The sequence below is a fragment of the Littorina saxatilis genome, linkage group LG4 (genome assembly GCF_037325665.1).
Source record: "Littorina saxatilis isolate snail1 linkage group LG4, US_GU_Lsax_2.0, whole genome shotgun sequence".
In the NCBI taxonomy this organism is placed as follows: Eukaryota; Metazoa; Mollusca; class Gastropoda; order Littorinimorpha; family Littorinidae; genus Littorina; species Littorina saxatilis.
Genome location: NC_090248.1, coordinates 12,344,004 through 12,364,360, shown reverse-complemented (window position 1 = coordinate 12,364,360; position 20,357 = coordinate 12,344,004). Strand labels below are relative to the sequence as shown.

Sequence of the window (20,357 nt, the reverse complement as noted above, 5' to 3'; positions counted from 1 at the left end):
TCCAGGCACTGTTTCAGGCTGCACCGGCTGCTGTTCATGCAGGCAGAGTGGTTCTTCAACACTGTGTAAAGAGGAAAATAAATAAGATGATAAATGGTGTTTTAACGCACTCACGGTGAAACCACTAGGTATAGGGGCATTTTCCCGGGTGTTACCCCGACTTTAGATGATTAAAAAAACCAAAAAAAACCAAAGTAAATAAATAAATAAATAGGGCCGCCGCGGAGGAGGTTTGGCTGTCGTGCGCGAGCTCATTGTCACCAAGTCACCAGAGCTTGAGGTTGGTGTCAGGTACTAATGGAGTTGGTTTAGAGATTTTTTATTTTTTATTTTATTTTTATTTTTATTTTATGCAATTTACATCGCGCACATATCTCAACCACGGATTCAAGGCGCAGGGATTTATTTATGCCGTGTGAGATGGAATTTTTGTTACACAATATATCACGCATTCACATCGGCCAGCAAACCTCAAGCCTATTAGGGCGAGCATTCACCTTTCACGGCCTATTATTCCAAGTCACACGGGTATTTGGTGGACATTTTTATCTATGCCTATACAATTTTGCCAGGAAAGACCCTTTTGTCAATCGTGGGATCTTTAACGTGCACACCCCAATGTGGTGTACACGAAGAGACCTCGGTTTTTCGTCTCATCCGAAAGACTAGAGATCCGCGCTATAGCTGAAGCAGAGTTTTCTTTGATGAACCTACGTGTACTGTTTGTTGGGTAGAAGAAGGGTGTAGGGCGGGGAGAAACATAGATTGGTCAATTATTGATTGACTGAAGTAATACTGAGTGATTGATACTTTTGAGTGATTGGTTGTTTCAAAGGCTGATTAAATGGTTGTTCGAGTGAGTGATTGGATGGGCGAGTGAGTAAGTCAATTAGTCAGTGGATCAGGGAGTGAGCGCATATTCAAGACTGATATGTACATACTGCTTAAAACATTAGCCCTTGCTAATATGTATCTGAACACACACGCACGCACGCGCACACGCACGCGCGCGCGCACGCACGCGCACACACACACACACACACACACACACACACACACACACACGGGCACACACACACATACTTACTCACTCCCTTTCACCATTAACTTTTAAAACTATTTCAGACACTATGTCCGCAGTACCACCATCCCCACCCCCTTCCTCCGCTTACCGTCTTTATGTTTGCACACGAGGTCCCCATAGTGTACGAGCAGCTTAGGGTCCAGACCGGTGTATCCACACAGCGACCGGTGCACCTTGGTGTCGGGACACACGGCATACAGACTGCTCAGACACAGGCTGGTGCTGTGGATCAGCTTCCACCTGCACACACCATCGTGCAAACCATTTATTCATTTTCATTAGTGTATTGTCCCTTCGCTAAGAAAATTCGGGTCGCTTAAAGGCACAGTACGCCTCCCGTAAACCATCACAGATACTGTCAGGCTTTTACACACAGTACAAACACCCTTTCAATGACACACTCACCGCTTTTGAACATCCCAGGTGCCCTATGTAAAGAGCAAGCAATTTTCAAATGATTAATTTTGCGGATTGTCTGATAACAAAATCGGACGTTGCTTTTTGGCGCTAGACCTAACTTTTAAAATCTAAATAATAAATTGACAGCTTGTTACACAAACATTCTTAAATCATAAAAGAGTTCTTTTTTCATCAACACAAGATCAGTACAATTCGAAGTTTTGAAAGTTTGAAAAAAGAAAAGCCCGGAAGCAGGGTCACGCAAGGTCGTGGTTCTCGTAGCAGACGACTGTAATGCCTATCGCCAGTTCCTCTGAACAGTCAAAAGCCATCGCTAGAGTTCGTGTGAATCACAGCCGTTTGGTGCGTTTAGATTCAGAGTTACACAATAACGTGCTATTGCAGATAAGCTTACAGCGATCCGCATTGGAAATCACAAACTGACGACTACATTGTGAAAAAAAAGGAAACTGGATCACACGGGTTCACGATGGCTCGGGGGTAAGATAAACCACGTAAACATAAATTCTTTGAAAATTGCTCGCTCTTTACGGAGGGCACCTAAGATGTTCTCAAGCAGTGAGTGTTTAAATGAAAGGGTGTTTGTACTGTGTGTAAAAGCCTGACAGTATCTATGATGGTTTACGGGAGGCTTACTTTGCCTTTAATTTCTCCGAGTCGAACGCTAGTAGCAGCAGCAGCAGCACGCTTTAAACAGCAAGGATAACGTTAAAGGCACAGTAAGCCTCCCGTAAACCATCACAGAGCTCCCCGAGCGTCTAAATACAGTACAAGCATACTTCCATTTGAACGCTCACCGAACGGGAACATCCTGGCTGCTTTCTGTCGAGCGTGAGACATTTTCCAAGAATTTATTTTCGTAGACTTGTTCCGTTAACAACAACGGCGCCTCGTTTTTGCGCTAGACCTAACTTTTAAAATCTAAATAATAAATTGACAGCTTGTTACACAAACATTCTTTAATCATAAAAGAATTCGTTTTTCATCAAGACAAGATCAGAACAATTCGAAGTTGTGAAAGTTTAAAAAAAGAAAAGCCCGGAAGCAGGGTCACGCAAGGGTCGTAGCAGACGACGGCGGTTTATCAGTGCAAATCGCCGTTGCTCTCAACAGTCAAAATCCATCGCTAGAGTTCTTGTGAACCACAGCCGTTGTTTCGTGCATAAAAAACGTGCTATTGTAGATAAGCTCACGTCGAGTCGCATTCAAATGACTAACTATGACGACTGCATTGTGAAAAGGTGAAAAACTGGATCACACGGGTTCACGATGGCTCAGGGGTAAGATAAACCACGCAAAAATAAATTCTTTGAAAATTGTTCGCTCTTTACGGAGGGCACCTAGGATGTTCTCAAGCAGTGAGTGTTTAAATGAAAGGGTGTTTGTACTGTGTGTAAAAGCCTGACAGTATCTATGATGGTTTACGGGAGGCTTACTTTGCCTTTAATTTCTCCGAGTCGAACGCTAGTAGCAGCAGCAGCAGCACGCTTTAAACAGCAAGGATAACGTTAATTTGTAAACATTAATTGAAGGATTGGTCTCCCTCCACGAGTGCTTGATGTCTTGTCACTTTAGTCATTCGTCGCAGTCGCCATTTTGAGCAGTCCCCGTAGTTTGTAACATCTAGCGTCCTCGGCGCCATTTCCTTCAAAAGTCACGTGTAAATTGAAAGCATATTTTCAGATCGGCACGTGACATCAGTTTTGTAGTCAAATACCGTTCTATGATTTGATGTCATGCAAATTCAAAAAAAAAAGATGAATATGACTTTTGTGAGGTTACTTCTTTAAACTTGAAGATTACTGTCTTCCTAAAACTGAGCTATATTTCGATTTGACGCATGTCTTCGATTGTCTGGGATAGAAGGACGATTCCTTATGAAAAAATGAAGAAGAAAAACACCACGAACAACAAACAAACATACCAAAATCAAACCCAAACAAACCAAACCAAAACAAAACAAAACAAAACATGCATGTAAATGTGATATCAATTTTAGTCTGACCAATCAGACAAATTAGGTCTTACCTGCAGATTACGTCAGTCTTGCCCCAGTCTTCGGCAAGCAGAGTTCTGTCCCTTGTCAGAACAGGGAATCCTTTGAGAGGTCGCATGCAGTTCTCTACCCCTTGTTTGAAAGCTGGATCACATGACTGTTTTTCGCCTCCTCCTCCTTTGAACACTGTGGAAGAATCAATAGCATGGAATAATGTGCTACAGTATTCAATGTGAGACAAGCTGATACAATAAAATACAATACGATACGACTCGTAAGTAACAAGAAATTCCTCCGATAGGAATTACACCCCCGTCAAAGGGAAATAACCTTCTCAGTTGGTGGCAGTGAGAATGGTTATTTCCCTTTGACCAACGGGGGTGTCCGTCTATACCAGGCCTTGTATAATTTTAATCCACCAATAACTCCCTAACCGTGTATTTGACTGGTCCCAATTTTTGTAAGGACCGTCTCAGGAATGTATAGAACCTGTTCACCAAGTTTGGTGACGATCGGTCCGTTCATTCTTGAGATCTACTTGCGAACACAAACACATCGAGTGAAACCTATACACACCCCTATACCGGGGGTGTAACAACATGACTCATCATACGACACGGGAGGATATACCGCAATGCACTATAATGCAATACAATCCATGGAAACGCACAGTACTTCCCTTGTAAACAGTTATTGGCTAACAATCTCAGAACTGGTCAGGCTTTTACAAGGGGTAAGAACACCCCTCCACTGGGTCACATGCCAAAAATCAACACGCCGTTTGCTTGCTGTGGTGAGTTGAAATTTTTTGGATGAATAGATTCCTTAAAGGCACAGTGCAGCTCACAGCCTTCGTTTTGCGTTTTTGTTGCAGCTGAGTGCATTTACAGTTCAAAAATCCTCCTATGGAAGTAAAACAAACCCAAAACTACCCAACGACGACATATCTGTGAAGCTCGACAGTTTCTTGTTCACGCGAGTGCAAAAATTAACCTAGTTATTGCGTGGTGTTTGGTCGGAGTTCGATTCAACTGAGTGATTCCGGCCTCCATTTTGTTTTACACAAACTCATGATGACGTCTGACATAGTTTGCTAGTGACGTGTCTTTTTGTGCATGATGTGGTGATCTACCTGATCTAAATTTAGATCCAAAAATAGGCCAAGACCAGCCGGGTCCGAGTACGAAATTAATTCGTTAAAAAATCGCAGTTCTTGACTCTTTGGGTGCAAGTCAATGAAACTTGGTAGTTCTTCTAACGGATAGCTGCCTGAGGTATGACTAAAAGCCCCAGGGGCCCGGTAGCTCAGATGGTAGAGCACTAAACTTGTGATCGGAAGGTCGCAGGTTCGAATTCGGGCCGGGACGGACACGGGTCAACTTTATGTGCAGACCCAGAGACGGAAGCCATGTCCCACCCCCGTGTCATCACAATGGCACGTAAAAGACCTTGGTCATTCTGCCATAAGTGCAGGTGGCTGAATACACCTAAACACGCAGACACCTGGGTAGCGCGACTCCGTTGCTGCTAGCTTTCCACTGGGAGGAAGCGACCCGAATTTCCCAGCGATGGGACAATAAAGTAATGAAAATGAAAAATGAAAATGAAATGCACCTGGATATGACAAGTTCAGTACCTTTAAAAAAACACTTTTACGAAAATGATTCAAGGAAAACAAAATCCCGCTGTGAACTGAGAGCTCCCAGACAGTTGACTGTTGGCATGTGACCAAGTGGAGGGATGGTCTCACCCCATGTAAATGCCTGGCCTGATCTGAGATTGTGAGCCGACCTGTTTACACGGGAAGGAGTGTGCCTTTAAGTGTATTAAAGTACGGTACAATTATTGCTCCATCACAATGAAAAGAACGTCGATCTGTCTCTGTCGGCGAAGGAATTACTGAAAGTCTCGGTCATTGTTTTTTTGAGCGGGCCGAGACTAGTTAACAGTCGTGTCCCTGTAAGTAGGCTACATGCAGACAGACAGATCTAGATCTAGTGTCTCGCTTTCTTGCACAGTTTCACCTATGCTCTTTCTGTGTGTGTGTGTGTGTGTGTGTGTGTGTGTGTGTGTGTGTGTGTGTGTGTGTATGTGTGTGTGTGTGTGTGTGCGTGTGTGTGTGTGTGTGTGTGTGTACTATGTGTACTGTGTGTGTGTGTATGTGTGACGGAGTGATTGAGTTTGTGTTACTGTTTGTCGATTTCTTACGTGAGCCTTGAAGGCTTCGCCTCTTGTTTCAAATGTGTGGACAGGCGCGGGCCCAGCCTCGGGGTTTGAGTCAAATGTGTGGAATGAAAGCTCCGTCATTATTTGTCATGCTCCTTCGTGATTTGACAGTGACGACAATCACTTTCCCGCGTACACGGCTATTTCCATTTCCATTTTACATTATCCCATCGCTGGGAAATTCGGGTCGCTTCCTCCCAGTGGAAAGCTAGCAGCACCAAGAGTCGCGCTACCCAGGTGTGTGCGTGTCAATGTACAATCAGCCACCTGTTTATTTCTGGCGGAATGACTGAGGTAGTTTACGTCTCGCTGTGGTGACGCCGCACGGAAAGGGACATGGATAGCGCCTCTGAGTCTGGACATAGGGTTGACTCGTTTCCCTCTCCAGGCCGGGATTCGAACCCGCGACCCGGCCAAGGATCACAAGTCCATTGCTCTGCCAACTGAGCTACCAGACTCCCACCGTCTCAGATGTGTCCAGGCTCTCACGTGGAATAATAGCATCATTTCACTTGGTCTTGGACACTTACCGAAAATCAATAGCCTGGCTGCTTCCTGCTGAGTTAGTGTAGCAGACTGAGACTGGTGTCACTTATACAAATCATGAAATTAAGTCAACCTGAAATGCCCAGTATGCACAGGAAGAAGCCGTGCCGTTTGTTTTAGGCGTGTGTTTGGTTTGAAGGATGCTGTTATCCCGTGTAAAAAAGCCTAGACAGACGTGTGGCTCACATGAGAAGGAACGTAGCTTTAAACAATTCAATGCAAATCAATACCGTATTATCTGAATGTGAGACAAACAGACATTTTTCTTTTGGCTCGTATACACAGATATTACATCACTCTCAAAAGATATAAATGAATACATAGAATGCACCCTGGTGTACAGATACCACCACCCACATCCTCACCATGACCGGAGTTTGACAGTACAGCCGACCCCGCGTACCCCCTCCCCCACCCCTGGCGACCACCTCTCGCTTACGATCACCTGTCGACAACGGCAACCCCGACGAATTATTTTCTATAATATTGACCTTTCCATAGCGACCACCTGTCTTTAACGTCCAATTTAGGTCGGACCTTTGGCCAGTCGTTATAGACAGGTTCGACTGTATTACAAAATTAATACGGATATGAAGCTTTGAGGATGCTTTGAAATACAAGCTGGCGCAAAGATGGAATCAGCAGTAAGTGAAGGAAATGCTCCACTTGTCTGTCAGGAAACAGATAGGGACACACCCGGTGGAGCCGATGGCTTGTAGCCACCAATAGCTTCACGCGTTAGTATACACAATTGGATCTAAAGCACAATACTCATGGCTCATTTTCAATTCATTCTCTTCAGGAATACGGGCTATTTTACTTAACGGGCGGATATAATTGATAATCGCACGCACGCACGCGGATTCATACAGAAACTCACACGGACAGACGGACAGACGTACGCACAAACGTGGAGAGAGAGAGAGAGGTAGAGAGAAAGAAAGAGAGAGAAGGGGGAGAGAGAGAGAGAGGGGGGAAGAGCGAGAAAGTGAGAGAGAGAGAGAGAGGGGGGAAGAGCGAGAAAGTGAGAGAGAGAGGGGAGAAGAGAGGAAGAGAGAGGGGATGGGAGGGTTAGAGAGCGAGAGAGAGGGGGAGAGAGAGACAGAGAGAGAGAGACATAGAGAGATATAAATTGGTTGGTTGATTTGTACCTGTTTTTTAACGTCCCTACAACCGATACGGCTACACGGCAGGACCGATGCAAATTCAGAGAGAGAGAGAGAGAGAGAGAGAGAGAGAGAGAGAGAGAGAGAGAGAGAGAGAGAGAGAGAGAGAGAGACGGAATTAGAGAGAGAGAGAGAAAGATGTCACCATGTCAGGCGGCTTCGGGAAGATACTCAGGGCACATCGATCACGTTTCAATAGTTTCACTACACTTCTAGTCTGTAAATAGGGTCACAATTTGCTTCGTCGATATTTCTACCCCCGTTATAGTGTTCAACTCTTGTCTGACGAAACAGGCATTTTATTCAAGGAAAGTTCTGTAGTCTGTGTTTGCTTTTTCCTACGTCGCGGAGAGTTCTATGAATTTCCATGGGGACAAACCTCGAAGGACTGTGTGAAATTACCTTACCGTTTACAATAAATATCGATTGGTTCCGTTATCATTCTCGCTGGGATCACTATTCTCTTCTTCATATATAAAAACGACTATGTGTGGAATTTTCTATTACTGTTATTAAGTTTTGGAGAGTAAACAGATCTGGAATTTTTTAAAACACGGACAATGACTTTGATGTGTTTTTCCCCGTCAATGTCGTTTTTGTTGTTATATTTAGTCAAGTTTTGACTAAATATTTTAACATCGAGGGGGAATCGAAACGAGGGTCGTGGTGTATGTGCGTGTGTGTGTGTGTGTGTCTGTCTGTCTGTCTGTGTGTGCGTGTGTGTAGAGCGATTCAGACTAAACTACTGGACCGATCTTTATGAAATTTGACATGAGAGTTCCTGGGTATGAAATCCCCGAACGTTTTTTTCATTTTTTTGATAAATGTCTTTGATGACGTCATATCCGGCTTTTCGTGAAAGTTGAGGCGGCACTGTCACGCCCTCATTTTTCAACCAAATTGGTTGAAATTTTGGTCAAGTAATCTTCGACGACGCCCGGGGTTCGGTATTGCATTTCAGCTTGGTGGCTTAAAAATTAATTAATGACTTTGGTCATTAAAAATCTGAAAATTGTAAAAAAAAAATAAAAATTTATAAAACGATCCAAATTTACGTTTATCTTATTCTCCATCATTTGCTGATTCCAAAAACATATAAATATGTTATATTCGGATTAAAAACAAGCTCTGAAAATTAAATATATAAAAATTATTATCAAAATTTAATTTTCCAAATCAATTTAAAAACACTTTCATCTTATTCCTTGTCGGTTCCTGATTCCAAAAACATATAGATATGATATGTTTGGATTAAAAACACGCTCAGAAAGTTAAAACAAAGAGAGGTACAGAAAAGCGTGCTATCCTTCTTAGCGCAACTACTACCCCGCTCTTCCTGTCAATTTCACTGCCTTTGCCATGAGCGGTGGACTGACGATGCTACGAGTATACGGTCTTGCTGAAAAATGGCATTGCGTTCAGTTTCATTCTGTGAGTTCGACAGCTACTTGACTAAATATTGTATTTTCGCCTTACGCGACTTGTTGTTACATTTAGTCAAGTTTTGACTAAATGTTTTAACATAGAGGGGGAATCGAGACGAGGGTCATGGTGTGTGTGTGTGTGTGTGTGTGTGTGTGTGTGTGTGTGTGTGTGTGTGTGTGTGTATGTGTGTGTGTGTGTGTGTGTATGTGTGTGTCTGTCTGTCTGTGTGTGTGTGTGTAGAGCGATTCAGACTAAACTACTGGACCGATCTGTATAAAATTTGACATGAGAGTTCCTGGGAATGATATCACCGGACGTATTTTTTTATTTTTGTCGATAATTACCTTTGATGACGTCATATCCGGCTTTTTGTAAAAGTTGAGGCGGCACTGTCACACCCTAATTTTTTAATCAAATTGATTGAAATTTTGGCAAAGCAATCTTTGACGAAGGCCGGACTTTGGTATTGCATTTCAGCTTGGTGGCTTAAAAAATAATTAATGAATTTGGTCATTAAAAATCGGAAACTTGTCATTAAAATTACTTTTTTATTAAACGATCCAAAAACAATTTCATCTTATTCTTCGTCATTTTTTTATTCCAAAAACATATACATATGTTATATTTGGATTACAAACAAGCTCTGAAAATTAAAAATATGAAAATTATGATTAAAATTAATTTTCCGAAATCGATTTAAAAACAATTTTATCTTATTCCTTGTCCGTTCCTGATTCCAAAAACATATAGATATGATATGTTTGGATTAAAAACACGTTCAGAGAGTTAAGAATAGAGATATAGAAAAGCGTGCTATCCTCTTCAGCGCAACCGCTACCGCGCTTTTCTGGATTGTTAATATCACTGCCTTTGTCACGAGCGGTGGACAGACGATGTTACGAGTGTACGGTCTTGCGGAAAAAAATGCAATGCGTTCAGTTTCATTCTGTGAGTTCGACTGAGCTTGACTAAATGTTGTATTTTCGCCTCACGCGACTTGTTGTTGTTGTTGTTGTTGTTGTTGTTGTTGTTGTTGTTGTTGTTGTTGTTGTTGTTGTTGTTGTTGTTGTTGTTGTTGTTGTTGTTTTTGTTTTTTTTTTTTGCTGAATCAATTTAACAACTGATCCCAGCTTCACTCTTCAAAATCAATTTAGCAAAACTAAATCCCTCCCTGCACAGGAAACAGCAAGGCTGTTGATTTGTGGTAGGTGTTCAAGTGTAAAGAAGCTCAAACAAGTCACAATTGTCTCAGGGGGCAAACATTTACAAAATGTTAACGGAAAATCGTTACAACGTCCATTCTCAGGTTCTGTTTGCTCCAAGTACTGAAACGAATACAGATGAGGGTCTTTGTCATCGTTCTGACATTGTGGGAGGCTGCTACGTAAAGTTTTAGATTTATTGCTTAATATCAACTGTAGCTACCCAGCAAAAACACCTTCAACAACCAGGATTTCGGGCCGTTTTCCAAACTTGAGGTCGCTGTCTTCAACGCGCTAGATCAGCCTGACTGTGCTGGGGCGGGGATATAGCTCAGTTGGTAGCGCGCTGGATTTGTATTCAGTTGGCCGCTGTCAGCGTGAGTTCGATCCCAGGTTGGGCGGAAATTTATTTCACAGAGTCAACTTTGTGTGCAGACTCTCTTCGGTGTCCGAACCTCCCCCCGTGTACACTACATTGGGTGTGCACGTTAAAGATCCCACGATTGACAAAAGGGTCTTTCCTGGCAAAATTGCTTAGGCACAGTTAATAATTGTCTACCTATACCCGTGTGGCTTGGAATAATAGGCCGTGAAAGGTAAATATGCGCCGAAATGGCTGCAATCTACTGGCCGTATAAAATTTCATCTCACACGGCATCACTGCAGAGCGCCTAGAACTGTACCCACGGAATATGCGCGATATAAGACTCATTGATTGATTGATTGAGATCTAGACGGAATGGCTATGACCTGTTAGGTAAGACACCAAGCAAACTTTCTGATGTAAACAAAAAATAAAATATCGTTCAGTTAAAATACCGTTTCGACGGTTGAAAGTTAATTATATGGCGTCAAAAAACGCCATGTTTGAGGGTAGGCGTAGTCAAGGACGTACGTCATACCCACATGTTGCTCAAATCCAAGAAATACATTTTTGAGCAGAACAAAGGCAGATCTTGAAATACACCTATGTTTCTGACCAACACACTGCTGTTTAACTATCTGGGCTATTGGAGGGGAGAAGGCATTTCTGTGACAGTGACATGCTGGTTTACACGGGAAGGATCATATCTTTCAAACGGAGCTCGTGAGACCCGTGCTGGAACTTAACTTACTGCTTAAAAAATATCCTTAATTATTTTATGTTTAATTTAGTAAGGGTACAGAAGGGCTGGCGACGATGAACCACCAGACCCCAACTTCTTGTGTTTCCGATGAGGTCTTGGTGCCAGTGCAACATATCATCTATATATATATACGACTAGTGTCTGTCTGTCTGTCTGTCTGTCTGTCTGTCTGTTCGCGATGCACGGCCAAAGTTCTCGGTGGATCTTTTTCAAATTTGGACACCGTATTCAGCTACACCCCGGACACAACCTCATCGATGAGATATTTCAACACGTGCTCTCAGCGCGCAGCGCTGTGCGCGCTGAACCGATTTTTTTTGTTTTTGTTTTTTTGTTGTCGGGATCCACTACCAGTAACTCTTCCTTATCTTCTCCAGTGTTTTCAGCCGCGATTATCTCCCTTCCTCCGTGTGGCGTCAATCCATATTCCCGTTACTACGTTACTATTTTTAGAAGGTCACTGCACGTTACTATTTTTAGAAGGTCTCCAGTGTTTTGCGCGTTTATCTCCTTTCCTTCGTGCGCCGCCGAAGCCGGCGTCCCAGGCGCAGCCTGGTATTCGGCTCTACTTTTTCCAGGCGAAGCCGGTACCCGGCGAAGCGGGTAATCATCTAGTTCATCATGTGTCGCTACGCTCCGTCGGGCTTCAATGAGGCGTTGGTCGGGCGTCAATCGGCCATGAAAACCTCAAAGTTTCAAATGGAAGCCTATCAATGTAAAATTCGCGCAACCTTTTCAGCAGCGTACATGTTGGCAATACGCTCGATCTAAAAAAAAAATGTTTTGATTCCACTGAGGCGATGCAGAGTAGTGCTTTTGCCGTTCGTTGCAGGGCAGGTAAAAACGGGGCTCTGCGGTTTCCGTACGGTTAGATCAATTTTATTTGGAGGCTTGAATGAGAAAAGGAAATGGAAAGTTCGATTTCAAATTGGTTCTGATCATCTCCACTCCAGCAGATTGAACATGCCGTTACAGCGGTGCTTGATCTATTATCCTCCATTGCACTGCGATGCGTGTCATTTCCTCTTAAAAAATACATTATTTCGCTTTTCACGCAAACTTCAAAGGCACCACCTAAAGTCAAGGTCTGAACGAAACGTTTCATGAAAAAAATTAAAATCATACAAACGTGCGCGCGCCTGTACAAACACACACACACACACACACATACACAAACATATACACACATGCACACACGCGCGCACGCACACACACACACACACACACACACACACACACACACACACACACATATACACACACACACACATATACTCACATGCACACACGCGCGCACGCACACACACACACACACACACGAACACACACACACACACACGAACACACACACACACACACACACAAACACACACACACTGACAAACACACGCACTTACTCTCTCTCTCTCTCTCTCTCTCTCTCTCTCTCTCTCTGTGTTTATATATATCTTTTATTTTAATCCGTTGCTAAACCTTGACGTATCATTACCATCACCGCATTTGTTTCTCGATATTTGAATACATGAACGTGGTTATTTTCTATTATAATTTCGCTGCACAAGAATGGCGCATTCGTAATTACACACTCTTTCTTTTGTACAATATCAATTTTTTTTAAACAAGATTTATATTATTAACGTCTGGTTGTTATATCCGCTTTAGACGAGCACCATTATTTTTCTTGCAGGAATAAGTTTTGTGCTATTTCCTAAAACTTGAGAAACTGAACTTGCCTCCTGTCATTTGACAATCAACGCAGACATGCTGCGATCCCACGAAAAAGTGATAAAAGGCTTGCGCGTTTTAATCAAATACTGAAAGATCCAATAATCATTTTAGAATTGACTCAGAAATAAAGTATAGAGCGATTCCATAAGACATATAGTGTGTTAAAAAGCTTTTGCTTTTAATCAAAACCACCATTTCAAAATCAACACTGAATAGAACATACCTTTTTTTCTTCGTATGAACCAACTTACTTGGACGAAAAAGCGCATAAACCTAATCAAAAATCGAAGTAGAGTGCCTGCCGGACTGACTGACTAGTATAGTTTTACGTCCCCTTATACACGCTTAATATCAACTGTAGCTACCCAGCAAAAACACCTTCAACAACCAGGATTTCGGGCCGTTTTCCAAACTTGAGGTCGCTGTCTTCAACGCGCTAGATCAGCCTGACTGTGCTGGGGCGGGGATATAGCTCAGTTGGTTGCGCGCTGGATTTGTATTCAGTTGGCCTCTGTCAGCGTGAGTTCGATCCCAGGTTCGGCGGAAATTTATTTCACAGAGTCAACTTTGTGTGCAGACTCTCTTCGGTGTCCGAACCTCCCCCCGTGTACACTACATTGGGTGTGCACGTTAAAGATCCCACGATTGACAAAAGGGTCTTTCCTGGCAAAATTGCTTAGGCACAGTTAATAATTGTCTACCTATACCCGTGTGGCTTGGAATAATAGGCCGTGAAAGGTAAATATGCGCCGAAATGGCTGCAATCTACTGGCCGTATAAAATTTCATCTCACACGGCATCACTGCAGAGCGCCTAGAACTGTACCCACGGAATATGCGCGATATAAGACTCATTGATTGATTGATTGAGATCTAGACGGAATGGCTATGACCTGTTAGGTAAGACACCAAGCAAACTTTCTGATGTAAACAAAAAATAAAATATCGTTCAGTTAAAATACCGTTTCGACGGTTGAAAGTTAATTATATGGCGTCAAAAAACGCCATGTTTGAGGGTAGGCGTAGTCAAGGACGTACGTCATACCCACATGTTGCTCAAATCCAAGAAATACATTTTTGAGCAGAACAAAGGCAGATCTTGAAATACACCTATGTTTCTGACCAACACACTGCTGTTTAACTATCTGGGCTATTGGAGGGGAGAAGGCATTTCTGTGACAGTGACATGCTGGTTTACACGGGAAGGATCATATCTTTCAAACGGAGCTCGTGAGACCCGTGCTGGAACTTAACTTACTGCTTAAAAAATATCCTTAATTATTTTATGTTTAATTTAGTAAGGGTACAGAAGGGATGGTGACGATGAACCACCAGACCCCAACTTCTTGTGTTTCCGATGAGGTCTTGGTGCCAGTGCAACATATCATTCATCATGTGTCGCTACGCTCCGTCGGGCTTCAATGAGGCGTTGGTCGGGCGTCAATCGGCCATGAAAACCTCAAAGTTTCAAATGGAAGCCTATCAATGTAAAATTCGCGCAACCTTTTCAGCAGCGTACATGTTGGCAATACGCTCGATCTAAAAAAAAATGTTTTGATTCCACTGAGGCGATGCAGAGTAGTGCTTTTGCCGTTCGTTGCAGGGCAGGTAAAAACGGGGCTCTGCGGTTTCCGTACGGTTAGATCAATTTTATTTGGAGGCTTGAATGAGAAAAGGAAATGGAAAGTTCGATTTCAAATTGGTTCTGATCATCTCCACTCCAGCAGATTGAACATGCCGTTACAGCGGTGCTTGATCTATTATCCTCCATTGCACTGCGATGCGTGTCATTTCCTCTTAAAAAATACATTATTTCGCTTTTCACGCAAACTTCAAAGGCACCACCTAAAGTCAAGGTCTGAACGAAACGTTTCATGAAAAAAATTAAAATCATACAAACGTGCGCGCGCCTGTACACACACACACACACACACACACACACACACACACACACACACACACACACACACACACACACACAAACATATACACACATGCACACACGCGCGCACGCACGCACGCACGCACGCACGCACGCACACACGCACGCACACACATACACTCACATACTCACACACACACACACACACACACACATACACACACATACACACACATACACACACATACGCACACATACGCACACATACACACACATACACACACATACATACACACACACATACACACACATACACACACGCATACATACACACACACATGCACACACACACACACACATACACACACACATACACACACACATACACACACACAAATACACACACACACACACACACACATACACACACACACACACACACACACACATACACACACACACACACACACACATACACACACACACACACACACACACACAAACATATACACACATGCACGCACGCACGCACACACACACACGAACACACACACACACACACACACACACACACACACAAACACACACACACTGACAAACACACACACTTACTCTCTCTCTCTCTCTCTCTCTCTCTCTCTCTCTCTCTCTCTCTCTCTCTCTCTCTCTCTCTCTATGCTATATATATCTTTTATTTTAATCCGTTGCTAAACCTTGACGTATCATTACCATCACCGCATTTGTTTCTCGATATTTGAATACATGAACGTGGTTATTTTCTATTATAATTTCGCTGCACAAGAATGGCGCATTCGTAATTACACACTCTTTCTTTTGTACAATATCAATTTTTTTTAAACAAGATTTATATTATTAACGTCTGGTTGTTATATCCGCTTTAGACGAGCACCATTATTTTTCTTGCAGGAATAAGTTTTGTGCTATTTCCTAAAACTTGAGAAACTGAACTTGCCTCCTGTCATTTGACAATCAACGCAGACATGCTGCGATCCCACGAAAAAGTGATAAAAGGCTTGCGCGTTTTAATCAAATACTGAAAGATCCAATAATCATTTTAGAATTGACTCAGAAATAAAGTATAGAGCGATTCCATAAGACATATAGTGTGTTAAAAAGCTTTTGCTTTTAATCAAAACCACCATTTCAAAATCAACACTGAATAGAACATACCTTTTTTTCTTCGTATGAACCAACTTACTTGGACGAAAAAGCGCATAAACCTAATCAAAAATCGAAGTAGAGTGCCTGCCGGACTGACTGACTAGTATAGTTTTACGTCCCCTTATGACCTACTGGCCTATCTTGGAACAAGAAGAGGTAGTATGCAATGTGGGAGAACATGACACAAGACAGACGGCAGACAAAGAACAAATGGAAAAGTGATCGGTGTTGTTCAGGTTAAGCTGTTGGTGCAGTATTTCCTAAGTAGCCTATTATTATTGTCAAATTAAGGCGCTTACATGACCAGACAGGAGAATACGCACGGAATAGGACTCAATTCGTTGCATCTGCATGCTACGGGTTATTTTCGTTGTTGTCAGTCTTGTGAAGGCCAATAGTGTATAGCGTCTGTTGTGGCAAGAACAACGTGTCATAGCATCGATTTTTCGCCTTTGTTTTTTAACCTGTCGTCCTCATTGCCTGAAGCTTTGCTATGAGACGCGATCTTTTTCGCAACTCTTGACATTCACACTCGTTTAAATTACTATTTTTTTTCAAGGGGAAAAGAAAACAAAGACAAACAAGTAAATGAAATTCGTAGAACCTGTTGCCTTGGTGATTTGTCGGCGCTGTGTTTTGTGATGGATCTTGAAAATGTCTGAGAGAGAGAGAGAGAGAGAGAGAGAGAGAGAGGGAGAGAGAGAGAGAGAGAGAGAGAGAGAGAGAGAGAGAGAGAGAGAGAGAGAGAGAGAGAGAGAGAGGGTAATGAAATATTCAAGCTATGATGGATGTCTTCGTTAGCAGATATCATGCATTTGGAATGGAAGATAACTTTACAGAAAGTAGAGGCATTGTCTAATGTTGCTTTGACATTGTAAATGGAAGATCAAAAATTCATGAGAACTCGGCTAGAACGTTTTATTTGCTCAGATTGCCTCTATAAGGACAAGACTATTGGGCACTGTTAACGAGATGCTGGCATGTTACATAGACAGACAGACAGACCGATCGACCGACAGGATTTTCCTCACAAGCTGGTGTGGAAGCTGTCTAGAAGAAAGTTAACACACTCCATAGCTTCTCTCCAAAGTACAGGCGCGAATGGAAATCCGACCTCTTAACCATACAGACAGAGACAGACAGACAGACAGACAGACTTGCATTCATGATGACGAAGACAAGGTCGGGCCGTTATATAATCAACTGAACAAAAAGTGGGTTAAAGGTGGAGATTGTCCAATCTCCAAGGTCAATTTATGTGCAGACCTGCTAGTGCTTTATCCCCCTTCGTGTATACACGCAAGCACAAGACCAAGCCGGTACGCACGGGAAAGATCATGCATGTCAGAATTGATTCGATGGGTTATAGAAACACGAACATACCTAGCATGCACCGCCTCAGGTGTCTACATAGCGCAGTAAAAGCGGTCATACACGTAAAACCCCACTCGTGCAAAACACGAATGTACACTGGGAGTGCCAGCAGAACTTGAGAAGAAGAACAAAAAGTCTCGATAATTTGAATGATGTGCGCTGAGTTTTTCAATAGCAGAAGAAGGTTGCAGAAAAGTACCAAAGATACAGGCTGGCGTAAGACAGGTACGTTCGTCAACATTTCAGAATACTAGTTGATAATTTGTGTACAACAGACTGGTGTCGCCAAATCATTAAAGGCGCGTATCTGTCTATACTCTGAAAGGGTGCAACAGCTGGTCGCATTATCTGGAGCAGCCGAAAATCAATCACGGACATTGTGAATGCATGTACTGTAGGCTTAGAGACTGAAATAAGTTTGTTATGATGAAGAGTCATCCTTTGCCCAATAAATATTAGCGTAAGTCACGGAGAGAGAGAGAGAGAGAGAGAGAGAGAGAGAGAGAGAGAGAGAGAGAGAGAGAGAGAGAGAGAGAGAGAGAGAGGGAGAGAGACAATGACAATGACAATGACAATGAGAGAGAGAGAGAGAGAGAGAGAGAGAGAGAGAGAGAGAGAGAGAGAGAGAGAGAGAGAGAGAGAGAGAGAGAGAGAGAGAGAGAGAGATCGAAATACAAGCAGCCACTCTCGTTTATCCGGCCCAGCAGCTCTATTATCTAAACCGTTAAAAAATCCATAGTGAAAGTGCGTACACGCCAAACTCATCACGTACAAATCACACACTGAGACAAGCGCACACAATGCAAAGCCTTAGAACTCACCTATCGCTACGACAAGCAGGAGTTTCCACACAAGATGCTGCAGGAGCTGTCTTGAAGAAAAACACCCCATAGCTTCTCTCCAGAGAAGAGGCGCGAGTGGAAATCCGACCTCTTGTGCATGTGACTTAGCCAGCGGTATCTACACCTTCCTGGGAGCTGCAGCCAATTCATTAAACATTCATTTTCGTTTGAAAGCCGAGTGCTAACAACCGGCGAGCGAGAAAAATTGGCGAGATGTATGTCGCTGACGTGCCAAAGTGCGTGACAGGAAATGACTCGCAGGCCGCGGTTCTTTCTTACGCTAATGGGCTCGATGTTCTTTTCACACTGACTGTCGCGCGACACGAACGCTGCGTGTCGGATCCGGTGACAGTTATATTTCTTCGTATGGTGACAAAAGTTCGTGGTCGCTGTAATACGTCAATTCTTGCAGACTTTTTAAACAGAGAGTTAATCTTCTTCGCTTTGAGCGCTTGGGTTTCGATCTCTTCTACGTTTTAGTTTTTGCGTGTTCGAACATATCTCTACGAAGTTTTGACACCGTACTCTCGTGTTCGAGAAGACATCATTTTAATTAATGTACAGATCATCCTGGTCTTTGCAAACAAAGGCGATGCTTTGAAACAGTTTGTGAAAGAAAAGCGCTCTGTTGGCAGATGTCTTCAAACACAATTTCAAATTTATAGAAAGCAGATTATTGCTGATGATACCTTTTCAAGGTAAAGCTTTTAAAACATCCTATTGGGAGTACATGTACATACTTTCCAAAGAAGAGTTAACGAATGTTTGGACGAACTCGAGCGACACGTGGATCGGGGGCCCGGTAGCTCAGTTGGTAGAGCACTGGACTTGTGATCGGAAGGTCGCAGGATCGAATTCGGGCCGGGACGGACACGGGTCAACTTTATGTGCAGACCCAGAGACGGAAGCCATGTCCCCACCCCCGTGTCATCACAATGGCACGTAAAAGACCTTGGTCATTCTGCCATAAGTGCATGTGGCTGAATACACCTAAACACACAGACACCTGGGTAGCGCGACTCCGTTGCTGCTAGCTTTCCACTGGGAGGAAGCGACCCGAATTTCCCAGCGATGGGACAATAAAGTAATGAAAATGAAAATGAAAATGAAATAATACAGTTGAATCTGTCTCTAACGACCATTCAAGGGACAGATCCAAAATAGTCGTTATTGTTAGGTGGTCGCTGCAGAAAGATGAATAATAATTATAGTATAAAGACTTGTCGGGGTTTTTCTAGGCTGGTCGAATCGGGCAGGTTCGACCGTTTGTTTGTTAAAGCTATGTATTCGTATCAACTGCGCCAACAATTATAATTAGGATCCGGTTATAGTATGCTCAACGTCATTAATTCTCAAAGTCAGAGTAAACGAATGCATGCATGTTTTGTCGGTCTTCTGAAAAGATTGTCACAGTTTGTTAGAAGTTGTCTTATCTGCGAGGCAAAGGCTATCACACTGACGATCTTGCTCTAGCGTCATGGCATCATGACGTCGTGTACGAGTCTATTTATATAACATCGGCGTCGTAAACAAGGATCGCCATGGGCTGCCATCACTCTACTCAGACTCAGACATGACGATCCACTCTGTTCGCTTAAGGCCAAAAAGAAAAATATGTCTGTTTCCGGTAACCCGACCGACCCTATTTTTAAGCGCCGACCCTAAAGTTTTTTTTCGCTTTTCGCACAAAAAACAACAACAACAACAACAACAAAACAAAACAAAAAAAACCGAGAGGTAATCGGTCGATGAGACTTCACAAACCGTCGTCACGCGAAAAAAACATGGCGGCCAATGACGCCGGGAAAAAAACCACGTAAAAAGACGTTAACAAAACGTCAGAAAAAGGTAAAAAAAAAAAAAGTAAAAAAAGTAAAAAATAAAAAATAAAAAACGACCGACCGACCCTATTTTTTTCGGCGATGTTACCGGAAACAGACATATTTTTCCTTTTGGCCTAATGTCCTTCTGTTTGACGCATTACATAATTGTGTCTCTCTGTCACACTAATGCCACGAACAGTGTGCAATGGTCTGTGTAGAGTACAGAATCCCAGGTTTGTCATGGAAAGAAAAGGGAAACAAATTGATTTTTTTTTTAACTAAGCTGTGTCACTGGATTAATATAATGAATTACATCACTGTCTCCTTAGCCTCCA

General features: G+C 42.9%; 1 protein-coding gene across 1 annotated transcript in view; it reads right to left on the bottom strand.

Annotated features, from left to right (window-relative positions):
• LOC138963971 (uncharacterized) overlaps window positions 1–18,736 on the bottom strand; it is a gene marked incomplete in the record, with an annotated part of 21,173 nt that extends 2,437 nt beyond the window's left edge. Inside the window, 4 exon segments of the mRNA XM_070335830.1 lie at window positions 1–61; window positions 1,173–1,324; window positions 3,533–3,686; window positions 18,179–18,736. Coding sequence (XP_070191931.1) covers window positions 1–61; window positions 1,173–1,324; window positions 3,533–3,686; window positions 18,179–18,248 — 437 coding nt within the window.
• Window positions 18,737–20,357: the final 1,621 nt, after the last annotated feature.